Source organism: Ochotona princeps, chromosome 2, assembly GCF_030435755.1.
Source record: "Ochotona princeps isolate mOchPri1 chromosome 2, mOchPri1.hap1, whole genome shotgun sequence".
Taxonomy (NCBI): domain Eukaryota; kingdom Metazoa; phylum Chordata; class Mammalia; order Lagomorpha; family Ochotonidae; genus Ochotona; species Ochotona princeps.
In genome coordinates, this window is record NC_080833.1 from 122,568,396 (window position 1) to 122,586,416 (window position 18,021).

An 18,021-nucleotide genomic window follows, 5' to 3' on the forward strand; every position below is an offset into this window, starting at 1 on the left:
ATCAAATAAGCTTCTAACATGTTAGTAAGTATATGAAAGAATTGTACAACATAATTCATGAACTTCAGCTAATGGACGTATATTTTCTAAGTTTAATTATACAAAATGATGACAGAAAACAACTGTTTCAATCTAAAATGCCCACAATAGCTTAACATTCTTTTCAAACTCTCCTGTGTCATTAAAACAACTGCCTACTTGCTAGGCCAAAGCAAATCTCAACCAATTTTAAAGACACAGAAATCAGGCAGCATACAGATTGTAGACATATGCAATTCTGGTAAAACTGAAGGTTAAAGGAAACTAAAAGAATCTCCTTTAGATTGGAAATTAATTTATATATTATTAAGTTACTAATGAGTCAAGAAAGAAAGCTATTTGGATGCTACAAAAATTTGAATATTTCAAGCTGAATAAAAATGTCATAAAAATAGTGAAATGGGTTATAAGAATTTAGACAGAAATTTATAGTCTTGACTTCACATTATAAATATTAAAAACTGATGAAACATGTAATTCTTAAATCAGTAATAATAGAAAAAGGCAATAAAAATTTGATACGAACTATATTCCTAGAATTTTATGCCAAGTAATATTGTTATTAATGAAAGAAGGTAACATAATAAATATTTAGAGATTGAAAAAATACTGAGATCACTTAATTAAAAAATGAAGGATAACAATAGAAAGGGCAGTTGCCTACACACGAAATAATGAACTTGAGAACAGAAGCAAACTTCTCTAACATTGAAAAATAAAAGAATGTTTGTGATGCAGGGAAAACCCTCAATGGAAAAACAGCACTGAATCTACAGATATTGGAAGAGAAAAAATTACAGTATGCTCAATACTTTGTATGGCCTAGAAGATCAAATTATTGCAGAACTTTTTTTTAAACTTCAATATATGAAGAACTTTCCAGAGAAATAGTATCAAATTGATATAACCTCTAAGCCAACAGAGAGGATAGCAGGCAAAATCATGGCTCCTAAAGATGAGCCTGCACTCTATGCTAGAATAGGTCTATACCGAAGGTGTGATTAAGATGACAGCTTTTGCCGCGGGCAGATTGCCCTGGATTATTCCTACATGCTCGGTCTAATGATATTTGCCAAAAACAGAATGGACAGTGTGAGAAGGACTCAGCTTGCAAGGCATAAAACTCAGGTGGTGCCTGGGAATATGGATTCTTGTTCTTACTTTATATAAAGGGAAAGCTTAGGAATAATTTTGCCCCTCTCCACGCCATCCAGCTGCTCCCCACTGGCCACATTACCAGGTGGTCACGGGTGATTCTGCCTGTTCTTTCTCACACATCTAGACCCTAATGCAGGGTACAATCCATGCTGCTGCTTCCACAGCTCAGGCACAAATAAGTCTAGCACCTGTTTGGCTAGGAAGCTCCTCTCTGCAGCACCCTCTCCTGGGGTCTGGACCCCTCTCCTGGGAGGCAGGGAGGAAAACTCGTGTTAAATGTACTCTCCAGGTTTACACTGTAAATCTAATTTCTCTCTCAGGCAGCCTCCAGTTCCAGATTGGTAAGGGATAAAGACAGTGGGTGAAACAGGACAGCTTGTACCAGGCAGCCTAATTCCGATGAATATTTCATTCTGAGTTACATTTGGCTCCAGTGTCAGTTTTCTACTACTTAATAATTTGGAGCAGGAGGAAAGGTGGAGATTGAGTTCAAGCCATGACAGGAAAGTGACTCAAAGTACAAGCAATGTTAAAGATAAAGAAGGGAAGAAAGATTTCTGAAGACAAAGCAAATTGATAACATTAGGATCCATCTGGGTATAGGGTTACATACATGGGACTATGGGAGAGTCTTATATTTCTAAGTCTGTGACGAATACATAAAGAAATTTTTCTATGAAATTTGAAAACTCAGTTTTTGTTTTAAATTGCTGTGTGAAATTAGCAAAGTGTTGAATGCACAGTCTTGCAATTTCACTGTTCATGTAAATTTAGAAACAGACATACAGTTGAAGCTCTTGAGGGAAACAGAATTCTCTGGGAGGATGTGTACACTGAGAAAAGGCCAAGAACACGACAAAGGGACCACTAGGAGGATTTTGTCTTTTTCCCTCTCTCTTTCAAGGAAATGTCAAAATGATTCTGAGAAGAGCCAGAGGTGTAGAGACACGGGGGGGGAGTGTCACAGGAACTGACTCAAGAAACAGGGAGAGTTTTTAAACTATTCAAAATATCAGTTACTCCAGATGGAATAGGGAAGAGTAGGTGTGGGTTTTTAGCAGTCATTCGTTTTAATGTGTTAATTCATTCGTACATTAATTACTATATCCCAAAAGTATAATTTTGCTTAAGGATAAATATTCAAATTCAGAGGTTATTTCAATGTCTAAGCAGCCACAATTTTATGATATTTTTATCCAGTAATTTTTTAAAAGATTTTATTTATTTATTTTACTAGAAAGGCAGGTTTACAGAGAGAAGAGACAGAGAGAAAGATCTTCCATCTGCTCATTCACTCCCCAGGTAGCTGCATTGGGTGGAGCTGAGCCAATATGAAATCAGGGGCCAGGTGCTTCCTCCAGGTCTCCCATGCAGGTGCAGGGTCCCAATGCTTTGGACCATACTCTATTGCTTTCCCAGGCTACAAGCAGGGTGCTGGATGGGAAGTAGAGCACACAGGACATGTATTGGCACCCAAAGGGGTCCTGGGCATGTAAGATGAGGATTTAGCCACTAGGCTATTGTGCCATGCCTCCAGTAATATTTCTTTAAAAAACTGATGAGATTTCTAAATTTTCAAGTATAAAAAGGAAAATAATTCATATAAGTTAAATTCATATAAGTTAAATTTAATTTCAGAAAATTATTTTCATTCATAAGTATTCTTAAATTACTAAGTTAAGAAAAAGACTACTTTTAGTATCTCTGAAAAAATAAAAATAAGGCATATTTCAATTAACCAGATAGATGGAACTAATAGGATGCATTAAAAAAAAATTGATGGAGGTCAATTTCCCTGTCTCCAGGGAGGGGTAATCTTAAGCTTTTCCTAACAAGCATTCCATCTTCAATAAGGCCTGTTGTGAATTCTCATTCCATTTTTTTCAGAATTACTTGGAATTGTATAACTCCATGAGGATATGAAAACCCTACCATATGTAGTTTCTTTTTCATATGATTTGGGTTTAGACCTTGAGATCTAAGATCGCTGTATACTATCATGCAAATTTAGCATCTCGTGCAATGTTGTTCACCGATTTTAGAGATAATTGTATTGCTTAATTTGACTATGTAGTTTGGTTCCTTGCTGTACTTCAGTAGAACTGAGGATTGCTAAATTTAAATGTGCACAAAACATTAACGGACAAGACTCCCAAAGCACACGTTACGACGGCAGAACTAAACCAATGGAGCTATATCAACTCATCAGCTTTTGTGTCATACCCCTAGAGTGCAGAAAGAGCCAACAGAATTTTAAAAATATTTGCAAACCACTGACAAAGGATTACTATCCCTAGCATATCAGCAATTTTAAAAACTCAACAGCAAAAACCAACCAATCCAGTTGAGAAACAGGCAGAGGAATTCAATTGTTCTCAAAATAAAAAATGCAAATGGCCAACAAATATACGAAAAATGCTCAACATCCCTAGAATGTAGGGCACTGAGATATCACTGCAGCCCCTAATAAAGGCTAAAATACAAAACAGTAATGAACACCGCTGAGGATGTAGCCAAAGGGGAACATTGACACACAACTGCAGGGAATGTTAATTAGTGCAGCTACTGTGGAAAACAGTATGGAGATTTCTCTAAAAACTAAAATAATTAAAAAGAAAAAAACACTAGAAATAGGCTTGCTATGTGATCAGTAATCCTACTAGTGGATTTACACTCAAAAGACATGAACACAGTGAATCTAACAGAGGTACCTGCACTACCAGGTTTATAATAGCACTGTTCCAAATAGCCAAAATGTTGAATCAACCAAGGTGTCCATGATCAGATGAAGATAAGGAAAATGTGGTATATAAACAGAACAGGCTATTATTCAGTTACCAAAAAGAATGAAACTCTACCCTATTCAGGAATATCGTATAAACTGGGATACACTGTATTGAGTGAAATATGCCAGACACAAAAAGACATATACCATACATTCTCCTTTAGACTCAGGAGCTACAATTTAAAAAGTAAAGAAAAAAATTACTTTAGAGAAATGACTGTGTTCATATTACTATATACATAGTTTTGTAAAACTTTGTTTTATACATTTGTGAAACCAATAGCCAAGGATGTTGTACTACTATCATTTTACAGATTGGATTACATTTATAATTAATTGTGTATGGGTAAAATGGCTGTTTTTCTATTTAAATATTGTTTATAGGTATTGTGTATATTCCCACTAAACTTTATTTTCTTTGCTCTTTATTTTTACTTGCTAAACTTATTGTTCAGTGAAGTGTAATTCCTTTACAATAGTCTAAATCTAGAAAATGTTTCTCAAAAGTTAAAAAAAATACATACTGAGCAGGAAGAGGGAAGTAGGTGCATGCAAACAGGGGCAGGAGAGAAGAGTGGGATGTCATCATGTGCTTAGAATTGTACCTGGTCAGTTCAATTCTAATTAACATTAAAACAAGTAGAACACTAAAAATAAAAGTCACTTTTCCATAGCCTGTTTTTCAGCTATATCCCCAACTTGCTCACAACAAATTGAGGAAAAGTCAGAATAGCAAATTCAACTTTGATCAACAATAAATGCTGACCAAACATTCTTTCTCCAGACATACAAGCCATTTTCAACATTCTCATTTATTCATTTATGCATTCATTCAATACATTTTTGAGAGATACGTAATGAAAAAATAATTATCTGAAATATAATTGCAATAGCCTCTAGGCATATAATGTTGACAAAAATCCTCAGTTCCCTCTATCAGTTTTAAAATGTGATTTCCTAATTTTTAACAATACTCATATCTTTCATTCATTGATCAGTTGGTCAAAATTTAATGGAAAAATGGACATTGACTGTGCTTGAGAATAAATCTCAAGAATAGCACTAGTTACAAAGACTCTAGACAAAATATCCTTATTAACTATATTTCTTAGAAAGTCATCATTTGAGGAGGCCAGCAGCCGATACCACAGTATAAGGTGCTGCCTGAGTCTATGGCATCTCATAGGGGCACCAGATCTGGTCCTGCTGCTCTGCGTCTGATCTGATTCCTTGCAAATGCACCTGGAAAAGCAGTGGGCAATGGTTAAAGCACTTGGGCCTCTGCCACTTAAAAGGGAGATTCAGATGGAAGATCCTAGCTTTGGCCTAACCGCCCCCTGGCCTTAGCAGCCATCTGGGGAGGGAGCTAGTACATGGAGGATCTCTGTCCCTGTCTATCTAGCTAGCTAGCTAGACATATAAAGAGAGATGTAGAGAGAAGGCTCTGCTTTTTGAATAAGTAAATAAATTTTAATTCTAAAATAATTACCATTTGATGACAGGAAGGAAATGGACAAAGGAAAGCTGATTCTGAATTTTTAAATGGTTATTCATTACCTCACTCCCATAACACAGAAACAATGCTTGTAAAGCATGATGAAATGTGTTAAGTGCTTCAAGAGACATCAAGATGAATGAACTCAATGAAACAAGAACAGCAATCATTTTCCAGAGCCCATCAATTTTCCTATGGTTGAATCCTCTTAGTTCAGACTAACCGAACTTTCACCTTGCCTCTGCTGTGTGACATTATCTGTCTTTACTGATATCTCTAAGCTTTCACTTTCTTGTATGTAAAGTGAAGGTAATAAAGCACCTTTTTTGTATGTTTTTTTTTGGTATGGCTTCAGTCAATAATGCATGAAAATCATGTAACACATTACTTCATAAAATAACGCTGTGTTTAGTGTTACTATCACTCTACTTTTCTTAATCTCATATATGCCTTCCTCTTCACTACTTATTGCTATCATCCTAACTCAGGTTGCTATTTTACTTATCAACCAGAGAGTATTATGAAGATTTAATTATTTATTTGAAAGAGTTACAGAAAGAGAGAGAGCCAGACATTATACCTGTTAGAACACCCTCACGCGGCACGGGTGGGGTTGGGTCAGACTGAAATCAGTAACTAGGAGCTTCAATCAGGTCATCCACATGCATGCAAGGGGGCCGGAATGTGCACCAAATTCCACCATCTTCCCAGGCACGTTACGTTAACAAGGAATCACATCAGAAGGGGTACAGCCAGGACTGGGATGTCGTCCTCATAGGCTTTAGGTAACTTAATTGAGTAAGCAATAGTACTGCTCCCCTCGCCCCAATATTTTCAAACATGAAGTTATTTAGGCTGAATAAATGGATTGTTCTTGGTATGGACAGAATTTCCTGCCTCTCTATCACTGCTCACACTCATTCCTCAGACCAGCATTGCCCCTGCTTTATCCAATTGGGTATAAATTCAATCCATCTTTTATTGTTTGAGCCAAACATCTTCTCAAAGCTTCTGTAAGTATTATTTTTACTTTTTTCTGAGGGAGTCTATTGAGTTTTTTTTATACTTACTGCTTTTTTCTTTGTAAGTCATGTTTTTTTTTTTTTTTTAAAGATTTATTCATTTTATTACAGCCAGATATACAGAGAGGAGAGACAGAGAGGAAGATCTTCCGTCTGATGATTCACTCCCCAAGTGAGCCGCAATGGGCCGATGCGCGCCGATCTGAAGCTGGGAACCTGGAACCTCTTCCGGGTCTCCCACGCGGGTGCAGTGTCCCAATGCATTGGGCCATCCTCGACTGCTTTCCCAGGCCACAAGCAGGGAGCTGGATGGGAAGTGGAGCTGCCGGGATTAGAACTGGCGCCCATATGGGATCCCGGGGCTTTCAAGGCGAGGACTTTAGCCGCTAGGCCACGCTGCCGGGCCCTGTAAGTCATGTTTTTTATCTACTTTATTATTAAACTGATTTTATTTTACATGAATCTGACAGACCATTGGCCAACACAAGTGATCTGAGCATTATTAGCTTGGTTCTTCTAATGTGGTTGTACAAGGTTAAGTGTATGGGTACTGACTGATCAACATGCTCACTTTTAAGACATTCTTATCTTCATTCAAACTATCCTAAGAAATGTGTAATAATTTCTTTTTTAATTTCATGATACAATTCCATAGGCTCTGGGATTACCCTTACCCCTCCCCTAATTCTTTCCCTCTCCCACTGATATCCCCCCATATTATTATAATAGTATAGTCCTTCATAAGCAGTCATAAGCCCATCATTTTGCTATTTAACTGTATCATGACATTATGGGTACGGATAATGACAAAGAGTCCAGCATCCTATTATCAAGTACTTTCAACAGTTTCATTGGGAGCCCATCTTTGATTTGGAAGTAGAGATGCACACTGCATTGTATCTTCACATCTGGATACGACAGTCTTTATTACACAGTTACTATATATTCTCTTAAGTAAAAAGCCATTAAACCAAAACAACAAGAATAAAGTTTAAAAATGTACAATATCATGAACTTAAATAATATGCTACTGAATGACCAATGTGTAAATAAAAAATAAACAACATTCTTGCAGAAAATAATGCTACTATACAACCTATGAGTCAGTGAAGAATTTAATAATAGAAAATAAGCCATTTTGAATAAATGAAAATAAAAACAAAAATATCAAAACCCATGAGCTGCAGCAAAAACAGTAATGAAAGGGTGTGTATCTAAAACACCAAGAATTTTTTTTCAGATTCAAATATTCTTTGTTTCAAATGACATTGAGTTTACAAACAACAACGAAACATATAAAAGGCTTTGTGATTTTTTTTCCCCAGGAAATAATCACCATCTAAGATACCACTATCTTCAAACACCACATTGTTACTTTGATTGATAAACCAATCACAATAACTTACTTGATAAAATCATTAAAAATTTCATTAACAGTGGTAGATCATTGAACAATCCCTGATACTGTGAAAACACTAGATTGATATAGGAAATCAGAAGTTGGTACCAAATCTTGTATGTAATATTTTAAGAATGAAATGAAAGGGATTATATAAGTTCTTACTTTTCTTTCCTACTGCCCAACTGGCGTGCTGTATATTGATCCCCATAATCAATTAACACCAACTGTCGAGAAAAGATGTTCACTTTGTTGCCTATAAATAAATCTTCTAAGCGCAGGTCATCATATTTGGTCCGTTTCAAAAAGGTACGATGATTCTTCACATCATGCTAGAACCAACAACAATAAAGGCAAAAAGTAACTGCCAGGAAGTACTGTGAACCTTCAACGAGACTGAAATTCTTCTGTCATCAGAGATAAATTCAACTGTTTTTTCATTGCACCAAAGACAAACTCTAGTTTTTTCATATTAGACCTTTTAATTCCCTAATCCAGTCCAGTAATAATGTAAAAATGTGTAACAAATTAATTATTAAAAATTCTTTTAAAAAGTTATAAAATTTTTTTTTGAAAAAATCTTCAACAGAAAGATTAATTTTTTGGCTAAATCATTTTAGCAAATTAATGCCTACCAAATCCCAGAGAAAGATGGTCACATGTCCAAATTGCTGCCAGCTTAGGTCCACAAAACGGCAACACCAAATATACCCACTCATTAAAGGCACTGCGCCAAGGAGACCCACAAAGAAACAAACAGGAACCCCTCAGCTCAAATCTCTTCAAATTTTACTTATGTGGACATAACATCTTAAAATAACGGTAACATACTTCTGATCACAATAATCTTTAAGCTACTTATTGTCTCTTAATCTGAAACATGAATAATATCATTTCAGTTTTCCAAGCAAATAAAGTCTCGTTTTTGACATAAAAAATAAAGGCATGGTTACTTTCTTGCATTGTTATTCTAATGAATATCAAAACACAATACACATATGTAATAGAGTTTTTAAAGTGATTGCATACAAAGCAATGCTATTCGCCTCTCTATCCCTCCATCCTCCCCTCTGCTGACTTTCAAACCCAGAAAAGTGTACTCACCATTTCAACAGATCCATCCCCCGGGTAAAACAAAAGTTCGTAACGTCGAAGGAGCGCGGCATTTGGATCATACCACTCCACAATGAAAACAAATCTTTCACCGTAACTCTGCAAAGAAAAACAGGATGATTTTAACACTAGCATATTTGAATACAATCACTCCTGAATATGTCATATAGTAGAAAAACAAGAATTACTAAATATTTGCAATGGATATACCTTAAAAATATTTCCTCCATGGGCCCGGCGGCGTGGTCTAGCGGCTAAAGTCCTCGCCTTGAAAGCCCCGGGATCCCATATGGGCGCCGGTTCTAATCCCGGCAGCTCCACTTCCCATCCAGCTCCCTGCTTGTGGCCTGGGAAAGCAGTCGAGGACGGCCCAATGCATTGGGACCCTGCACCCGTGTGGGAGACCCGGAAGAGGTTCCAGGTTCCCGGCATCGGATCGGCGCGCATCGGCCCGTTGCGGCTCACTTGGGGAGTGAATCATCGGATGGAAGATCTTCCTCTCTGTCTCTCCTCCTGTCTGTATATCTGGCTGTAATAAAATGAATAAATCTTTAAAAAAAAAAAATATTTCCTCCACATATTAAGTATCTTAGACATTTCAAAGATGATCTATGAATTGCTTTATCTTGAGGACTTGGATATTTTAAAAAACAGGTATCCTAGATTTGACTCTCATAACATTTTAAAGTGCTTCTGAAGGTGGCAGAGTGATCAATATAAACTACTATGACAAACATGTCTGAAAGGCCACTGCTCAATTTTATGAAGGTTTACCCTTTCTAAAGTTGAGTATGTACTATTAGAATCCAGTCATTAAAGTTACAGTAAATAACTTTTTTGGTAAGTAATTTCTGGTACTTTGTTGCTATTAGGAATAGTAGCAGAATGTGTTAGTTTATAGCCCTTAGAAATAGATACAAAATATGAAAAGAAATTATTAATGGAGATTATGGTGGGAGAAAACAGAGAGAGTCGGGGTAAGGCTGACGACCACAGTACAACTCTAACCCTCAGTGCGGAAGAGAAGTGGAGAAGTTAAGCAGGGTTATCCCTGATTCCTGTGCAGCCTAAAACAGATTCCCCGAGTTCTTCAGGTAGACAGCAGGAAAGGGGAAGTGGGGAGATTTCAGTCATGCCTGGCAACAAACTTGGGATCTGGCTCCTAAGCAGCCAAACTCAGTGTGTTTCAGAGCACAGCACCTGGGGCCTTTGCTTCCTGATACAAGTGGCTGGAGGTCTGAGAGATGAAATGCTGGGGCCTCCAAAGAATAAAATAGAAAAGGTCAAGCAAATATTAGCTTTCAAATAAATAAAATCTGTTAAAATAGTAGATGAACATCATGTGTATTCTATACTATTTTCACCCTCTGATATGTTGGAATGGACATTCTATTTCTACTCAAATGAGAAAATGTTTTTCAGATTGATCCGTAAATTAGAGAATAAAACCTATGATGTTTTAAGAAATTAATGATAATTATTTATCAAAACAATGCCAACAATAGCCACAAATGTTTAAAGTATCTTCTTAGCTCTAGGTTCCTTATATGATTTGTATCATTTTATTCTTACAGCAATGAAGGTAATATTCATGCTTTATAGACAAGGATAGTGAAGTTCAGAAAATTCAAACACTGGCCCAAGGTTATAAAGAAAATAATAAGGTAGACTTAAAACTTTGGTCCTTCAGACTTTGCAAAACCAATGCTACATCCTAGTCAACAGCCCTGCCTTAGGAAATGAGGCAATTTAAATAGATGATCAAGTCAATGGATCTAATCCAATGATTTTGCATTGATTTAAGATAATAAAAAATTGTGAATGGTTCACTATGCAGGAAATTACAGATATTATATAATGTGTTGTCCATAAGTGACCACATTAAAACCACTTTAACTGGAGATTCAGACAACAATGATCTCAAGGAAAAACTATATAAACAAATGATCTTTTCTTACAGAATAGAAAAGTAAATAGTTAACCAATTTGACACCGCGTTGTGGTAGTAAAGAATTATTTGTGTTATCTTTACAAATTCTCTCAGAAATCCAACAAAATAGATATTGAGAGAAGAATATACAACCCCACATACCATGAAACAAATACATCATCAATAAGCATCAAAAGAAAAAGAGACAATAACCGAATATACACAAGATTTTAAAAACTCGCAAGATCCTGGGTCTATTCTTGTAGAGTTTTCATCTAGAGTTTCACAACAGAACCGACATACTCAGTGGGGGGGAGGGGAAGTATGCCATTTTCAAAACAGTCATTCCTTTTCAATAACTGAATGAAATGAGACTTTCAAAATGCATCAAGAATAATAACAGAATCTCTGTTCACAGATGAGGAAATGAACTCTCAAATCAACAGCCTTTTCTCTATGAGAAAAGGTTTGTCACTTCACATGCAGCTTGCATTCATACCTGATTGCAATTTAGAATTCTGGTTTTCCTTTGCAGCTTGATTTATTCCTGAAGTCACTGATATGTCTAGAGTTATGACAGTGCTACGTCTGGACTTTGTACACAATGTCCTGTTGCAGCTGTCCTTTGTCTCCTCCAAAGCTCATACTGAAATTCAACTGCCATTGAGACGATTTTTGGCAACTAAATGGATTGAACTGGAAACCATTCTTCTCAGTAGTGAAATAAGGCAGTCTTCAAAGTGCAAATATCATGTCCTTCCTAGTCTGTGACAATCCATACACAGAGGACAAAGAAGTAACCTGCAGGCGAGAGCTGACATTCTGGGAGTTGATTATTGTGTACAGCCCTTGTTTATACTACCAAAGAACTGTTAGGGTTTGTGCTTTTTGTTGTTGTTGTTATTGCTCTTTGTTGTTGTTATTATTTCCTACTTGCCATGTGTTGATATCTTTGCCTAATATGGTATTAAGCCTTGTTGCTTGGGGTGGGAGTGTTGACTCTGCCAGATGACTCTGGAATCAGCTTAGCAGTGAACACAAATATCTTGCTGGGATTTTTATTTGTTAGGCATTTAGTTTATATTAGTTTGCATGGACCGAATAATCTTTGTATCCTGGAGTATGCAATTAGGAATTTGCATGTCATTTCATTATTTTTTTTTAAATAGATCATGTTGCACTAAAGCTTTGTGATCTTTCTATATAGAAAAAAAACAACAGAATGAGAACCTGGATATTTAAGAGATGATTAGGTTAGGAGGACTCCACTCTCACTGATGGATTCAAGCTATTTTTAGTACGGGTAGGAATGAGTTAGTTACTACAAGGGTACATTATTTAAAAGGTCTGTTCTCTGGCATATGTTCCCTTGCCTCTCTGCCAAGCAATAATATAAGAATGTTCTAAGATAACAGTGACATTCTCTTGGACCTTTCAGCCTCTAGAACCAGCTATCCAATAAATTTTTCTTTGCATATTACCCAATCTTGAGCAAGCAAGATGGCAGTATAGGGTGAGGACACGTTAAAAAGGAGAAACAGCAGAGAAACAGAAAAGGTACCATCCTGGGAAGTAGGAGAGGTCAGGCGGACAGCAAAGGGACATCTGGAGATGCATGGACCAGGGAAATCAACAGAGAAAGCAGAGCAGTACTGCGGTGAACAGACATCCCAGTGGCGAGTGGAGCTCCACAGGCAGTCAGGCAGGAAGATCACCAGGAATGCAGCAAGCAAATACAGCCATAGAACTGTGGGTACTACTGATTTTATAATTTGATCATGACCAGAAACAAAGTAGTAAGCCCTATTGCATGGGTGTAGGAACAGGGTGAATTTCCCGGCTCAGACCTCCTCCAATGCTACACTGGGTGCCATTTTGACTTCTGTGGTAAAGCCCCTAGCAGGGGTAGGCAGGAAAGGCGGGAAGGTTAGGCAGTACAACAGCGAGCTCTGCTAAGACAGGGAAGAGCTCACTTCTGGCTCAATGCATTCCACTGCTCCCACTGGGAAAATAATACCAACTTGGGACCCAGTGGGTTCCAACCAAAGTAGGTCCAAGTTGCCTCTAGATCTAATTGCCTACAAGGACTGGCAAGAAGAGGAAAGAAGAAAAAAAAATAAAAATCCGTGCAATGGGACCAGCTGACAGCCCCGTGATCTACTTTAAAGTCATAGCTTGTGTCTTCTTAATCACGGGTATGGCTGGAACCGGAAGCAGGAGAAAGGCTGAGCAGACAATGATGCAGCACAACATGGGATCACAGTGGGTGAGACAGTGGGTTTACAGTGGGTTGTGAAGGCCATGGCAGAAGCACAGCACAGGAGCCTGGGATTGAGACTTGCTCAAGGGAATGACAAGAGTGAGGCAAACTGAGAACCTCACAATGAACAGGGTCAGTAACAACAACCTGTAGACTTACGGAGGCTATAATTTAAAAACTGGCCCCAAAGAGAAGAATCCACTAATCAGAGTTGCAGTGTCCAAGGGCAAAAGAGGAGCCCCAGGTACGATGAGTGAAGTTACTGAAGCCTCAACCACAAAGAAAGATACTGAGAAACTGCCAGATAAAGAATTTTTTAAAATTGTTATAAAGCTGCTTAAAAACAATGAGAAGTACATACAGGAGTTGAGAGAATTTAAGCAATACGCTACACAAGAAATAACAACACAGCAACAAAATCAAACTGAATTATGAGAAGTGAAGAACATAATATGGCAAATTAAAAATGCAGTGGAAAGCTTCAAGGACCTAATGAGTGAGGCAGAAGACAGAAATCCCTGCTGGCAGGCACCTGCCTCCTGGGAAAACGCTGCAAGTCGGAAAGCTGGAAAAAGAAATGAATCAAACAAAGAAGAGCATCCAAGAATTAAGCCACACCATCAAAAGGATAATATAATAGTTCTGGGAATTCCTGAAGGCATTGAAAGAGAAGCTGGATTAAAAGATGTATTCAATGTAGAAATCAATACGAACTTCCCTAACATGGATAAAGAAGTAGGGATCCAAATATAGGAAGGGCACAGAACCCTACATAGACTGATCAGAAGCAGTCCTTGGCACAACACATTATAATCAAGCTGTTGAACATAAAGATGCTTAAATGAGCAGGTGAGAAAAGCTGACCTCTCAAAGGAAACCCTACAGGCCAGAAGCGAATAGAGTGACACATTCCATACTCTAAAAGAAAAAAAATTTTGCAGGCAATATTAACTAACCCAGTAAAGTTTATCTTTGAATTTTCAAATGAAATATCTTCAAAGCAAACAAAAACTGGAAGACTTTGCCTCTGCAAGACCTGCGCTACAAGTGTTGCTTGTGCTACATACAAGAGTAATACCTACTAAAGTGAAAGGCAACTGTGAATATTTCAATAAAAAAACAAAAAGAACCTAAATGAAATGAGAAACCCAATGTTAAAATGACAAGACCAAATCACTACCTATCTATATCAACCATGAATGTAAATGGATTATATTCATCAATCAAAAGACATAGACTAGCAGGCCGGATCAAAAGACAAAACCCATTTTTCTGTATCTACAAGAGACACAAAGATATGCAGAAGCTGAACGGATAGAAAAGGATATTTCAGGCTAGGGAAAGAAAAACATGCTGGTGTAGCAATTCTAATATTAGAATTTTAATCTAATATATAGATTTTGACAGCAAAATAAAAGAGATGAACAAGCACACCACACAGTGATTAAAGTATCTATTCAGCAAGAGGATATAATGATAATAAAGTATATATACAAAGTGCCAGCCACCTAGCTACAAGAACAAATATTAATGAATTTAAAGGGCAATAAAGACCAATACAATAACACTGGTGGACGAGACAAAAATTCAGCAGTGGAACAACACCTTTCCCAGACAATACAACAAATGGACTTAACTGATATCTACAGAATCCCTTCTTCCTCCAGACACAGAATACACATTTTTCTTAATCAGTACATAGATCCTTTTCCAAGGCCGATCACATTATAGGTCACAAACAAGTCTCAACAAATTTAGCAATGCCAAAACAATACTGCACATCTTCTCAGATCATCATGGAGTGAAACTGAAGACCAACAAATTAAAATATCCCAGAATATACGCAAATACTTGGAATCCAAACAACACGCTACCAAATAAACAATGGGTTACAGAAGACATAAAAAAGGAAATAACGAAATCGCTCAAAACAAATCAAGACATCAACATGGTATACCAAATCTTGTGGGACACAGTCTGACAATGTTAAGAGGAAAGTTCATTGCAAATTGATTGTAATTAGTGCCTATGTCAAGAAACTAGAAAAGCACCAGATAAATGGACTAACCTTATGTCTCAAGAAGCTAGTAAAACATCAGCAGATAATTCCAAGATTAGCAGAAATAATTAATCAAAATAAGGGAGGAAATAAATCAAACAGAGACAAAAGAGCAATACATAAGATCAACAAATCAAAGACTGGTTCTTTGAGAAAATCAACAAAATACATAAAACGAATCTTTTAAAAAAAGGAAACGGAAATGTAACAATGGATACCTCAGTATACATAGAATAATCAGGAATTATTATAAGCCATTGTATGCCAACAATCAGAAGACCTAGAAATAATGGATAGTCTCTGAACACATAATATCCCAACAACAACAAAAAAAAAGTCTGAAATGAGATGGCTTCACCACTGATTTCCACCAAACATTTCAAGAAAAACTTGCACCAATCCTACACAAGCTATTCAAAACCACAGAATGGGAGTAAATCCTTTTGAGCTCATTTTATGAAGCTAGCATCACCTTGAAAACAAGACCAAAGAAAGAGAACCACAAACCAATATTCCTGGTGAAAATAGAAGCAAAAATAATCAACAAAATACTAGCCAATAGAAGCGAACAATACATCGGGAAGATCATTCACCCAGACCAGGCAGAATTTATCCCTAGTACATAGGAAATGTTCAACATATGCAAATCAATAAATGTGATATACTGCATCAACATAATGAAGAATAAAAATTATATGATCATCTTACTATAGATGCAGAGAGGCATTTGAAAAACTCGAGGGCCTGGCATGATAGCCTAGTGGATCCTAGAGGACATTCCAAGGCCTTGAAATCCTGCACCAGTGTGGAAGACCTGGAAGACATTCCCGGCCTCTAGCTTCAGACTGGCTCACCTCCAATCATTGCAGCCACTTAGGGAGTGAACCAGCGAGAGAACATACTCAATGGTTGAGAAAGAACTTGTATGTACAGTCCCCTTTAAAACAGCAGAGAAAACATTAAATACCATAGAAAGATGTGAAACACCTCTAGGACAAAAACTATAAAATATTTAAAAAAAAATAGAAACATCAAAAGATAGAGGAATTGACCAAGTTCCTGGATCAGTGGACTGTACATCACAAAAATGTCACCATTACCAGTAGTAACATATAGAATCAAAGTGATTCCAATCAAAATCCCAGCAATATTCTTCTTAAAAATAGAAAAGATACAAATATTCATTTGGAAATACAAGCCACCAATAGCAAAATTTATCTTTTGGAATAAAAATGAAGTTGGAGAAGAAACCATTCCAGGCCACAAGACATACTACAGGATAGTACTCATCAAAACAGTCTGACACTGGTACAGAAACAGAGAGGACAACAAATGGAAAAAAAAAAACAGAAACCTTACAAGGGAGCACATACATGTACAGCCAACTGATCTTTTTTTAAAAATCTTTATTTACTATTATTATTATTATTATATGATACAGTTACATAGGCTCCCGGCATTTCCCTTCTCCCCTCCCCAATTTCCTCCCCCCCCAACCTAGTTCCTCTACATCATTACTAAAATATAGTTCTTCATACACAGTCATATGTCCGTCATTGCGGGCACGGACAATGGCAGAGAGTCCATCATCCTATTGTCAAGATATAGTGAACAGTTTCATTGTAAGTCCATCTTTGTCTGTAAGTAGAGATGCATACTACATTGTATTCTCACATCAGGATATGTTAGTCTCCATTTCACAGTTACTGTACATCCCCTTAAAAGAAAATCCATAATACAAAACAACAATAGGAAGAAAAATAGAAATTTATAATGCCATGAAGTTAAATAACATGTTACTAGATATGACAGCCTCCATTACACAGCTACTATACATCCCCTTAAATAAAAAGCCACACAAAAAAAAGAAATTAACAATACCATGAAGTTAAATAACATGTTGCTGAATGACTAATATGTCACTGAAGAAATGGAACAGAAAATCAAGGACCTTCTTACAGAAAATGATGCTACTGTATGATCTATGAGTCACTGAAGAATTTAATCACAAGAAACTGTTCTGAAGAAATGAAAACATCAAAATCCATGACATATAACTTCCGCTGATTTTTGCTGGTGAAATGTGTCTCTTCTAGATAATAAACATGTATTTTGTTTTTTAATCTAGCCTACTAATCTATGACATTTGACTGAACTTAAGTCATTTACATTCAGGGTTAATATGTATGGGTGGTACTTTGGTCCTGTCATTTTAGGAATGGTTGTTCATTGATTTAGACTTCTGTTGTCATTTTATTGGGATGTTCTTCACATTTGCCTTTGGTTTTTTGGGTGCTATTCTTCTCTGTCAAGAGAGCATCTGAAGCATCCTTTGTATGGCAGGTTTGGAAGAGGCAAATTCTTTTAGCTTTTCTTGACTGTGGAAGAATTTTCTTTCATTTTCAAAGACAAAAGAAAGCTTTGCTGGATATGTTATCCTAGGCTGACAATTTTTTTCTTTTAGAATCTGGAATATGTCACTTCATTCTCTTCTTGCCTGTAGAGTTTCATATGAGAGATCTCCTGTGAGTTTAATTGGCATTCCTTTATAGTTCAACTGATTTTTTTCACATTCACATTTAAGGATCTTTTCCTTATGTTCAATTGAAGAGAGTTTGATTATCATATGTTGTGGTGAAGATCGCTTTTGATCAAGCCTGTTGGGAGTTCTGTGCCCCTCCTGGGTGTTGTTTCCCAATTCTTTCTCTAGAATTCTTTTTCTAGATTAGGGGAATTTTCCCTTATTATTTCATTAAATACA

At 36.8% G+C, this 18,021-nt stretch overlaps 1 protein-coding gene across 1 annotated transcript in view; it reads right to left on the reverse strand.

The window, feature by feature from the left end:
• NME7 (NME/NM23 family member 7) overlaps nucleotides 1-18,021 on the reverse strand; it is a 210,938-nt gene that overhangs the window by 147,760 nt on the left and 45,157 nt on the right. Inside the window, exons 2-3 of the mRNA XM_004589161.4 lie at nucleotides 9,003-9,110; nucleotides 8,064-8,230 (exon numbers count right to left, since the gene is read on the reverse strand). Coding sequence (XP_004589218.3) covers nucleotides 8,064-8,230; nucleotides 9,003-9,110 — 275 coding nt within the window. The remainder of the gene's footprint in view (nucleotides 1-8,063; nucleotides 8,231-9,002; nucleotides 9,111-18,021) is intronic.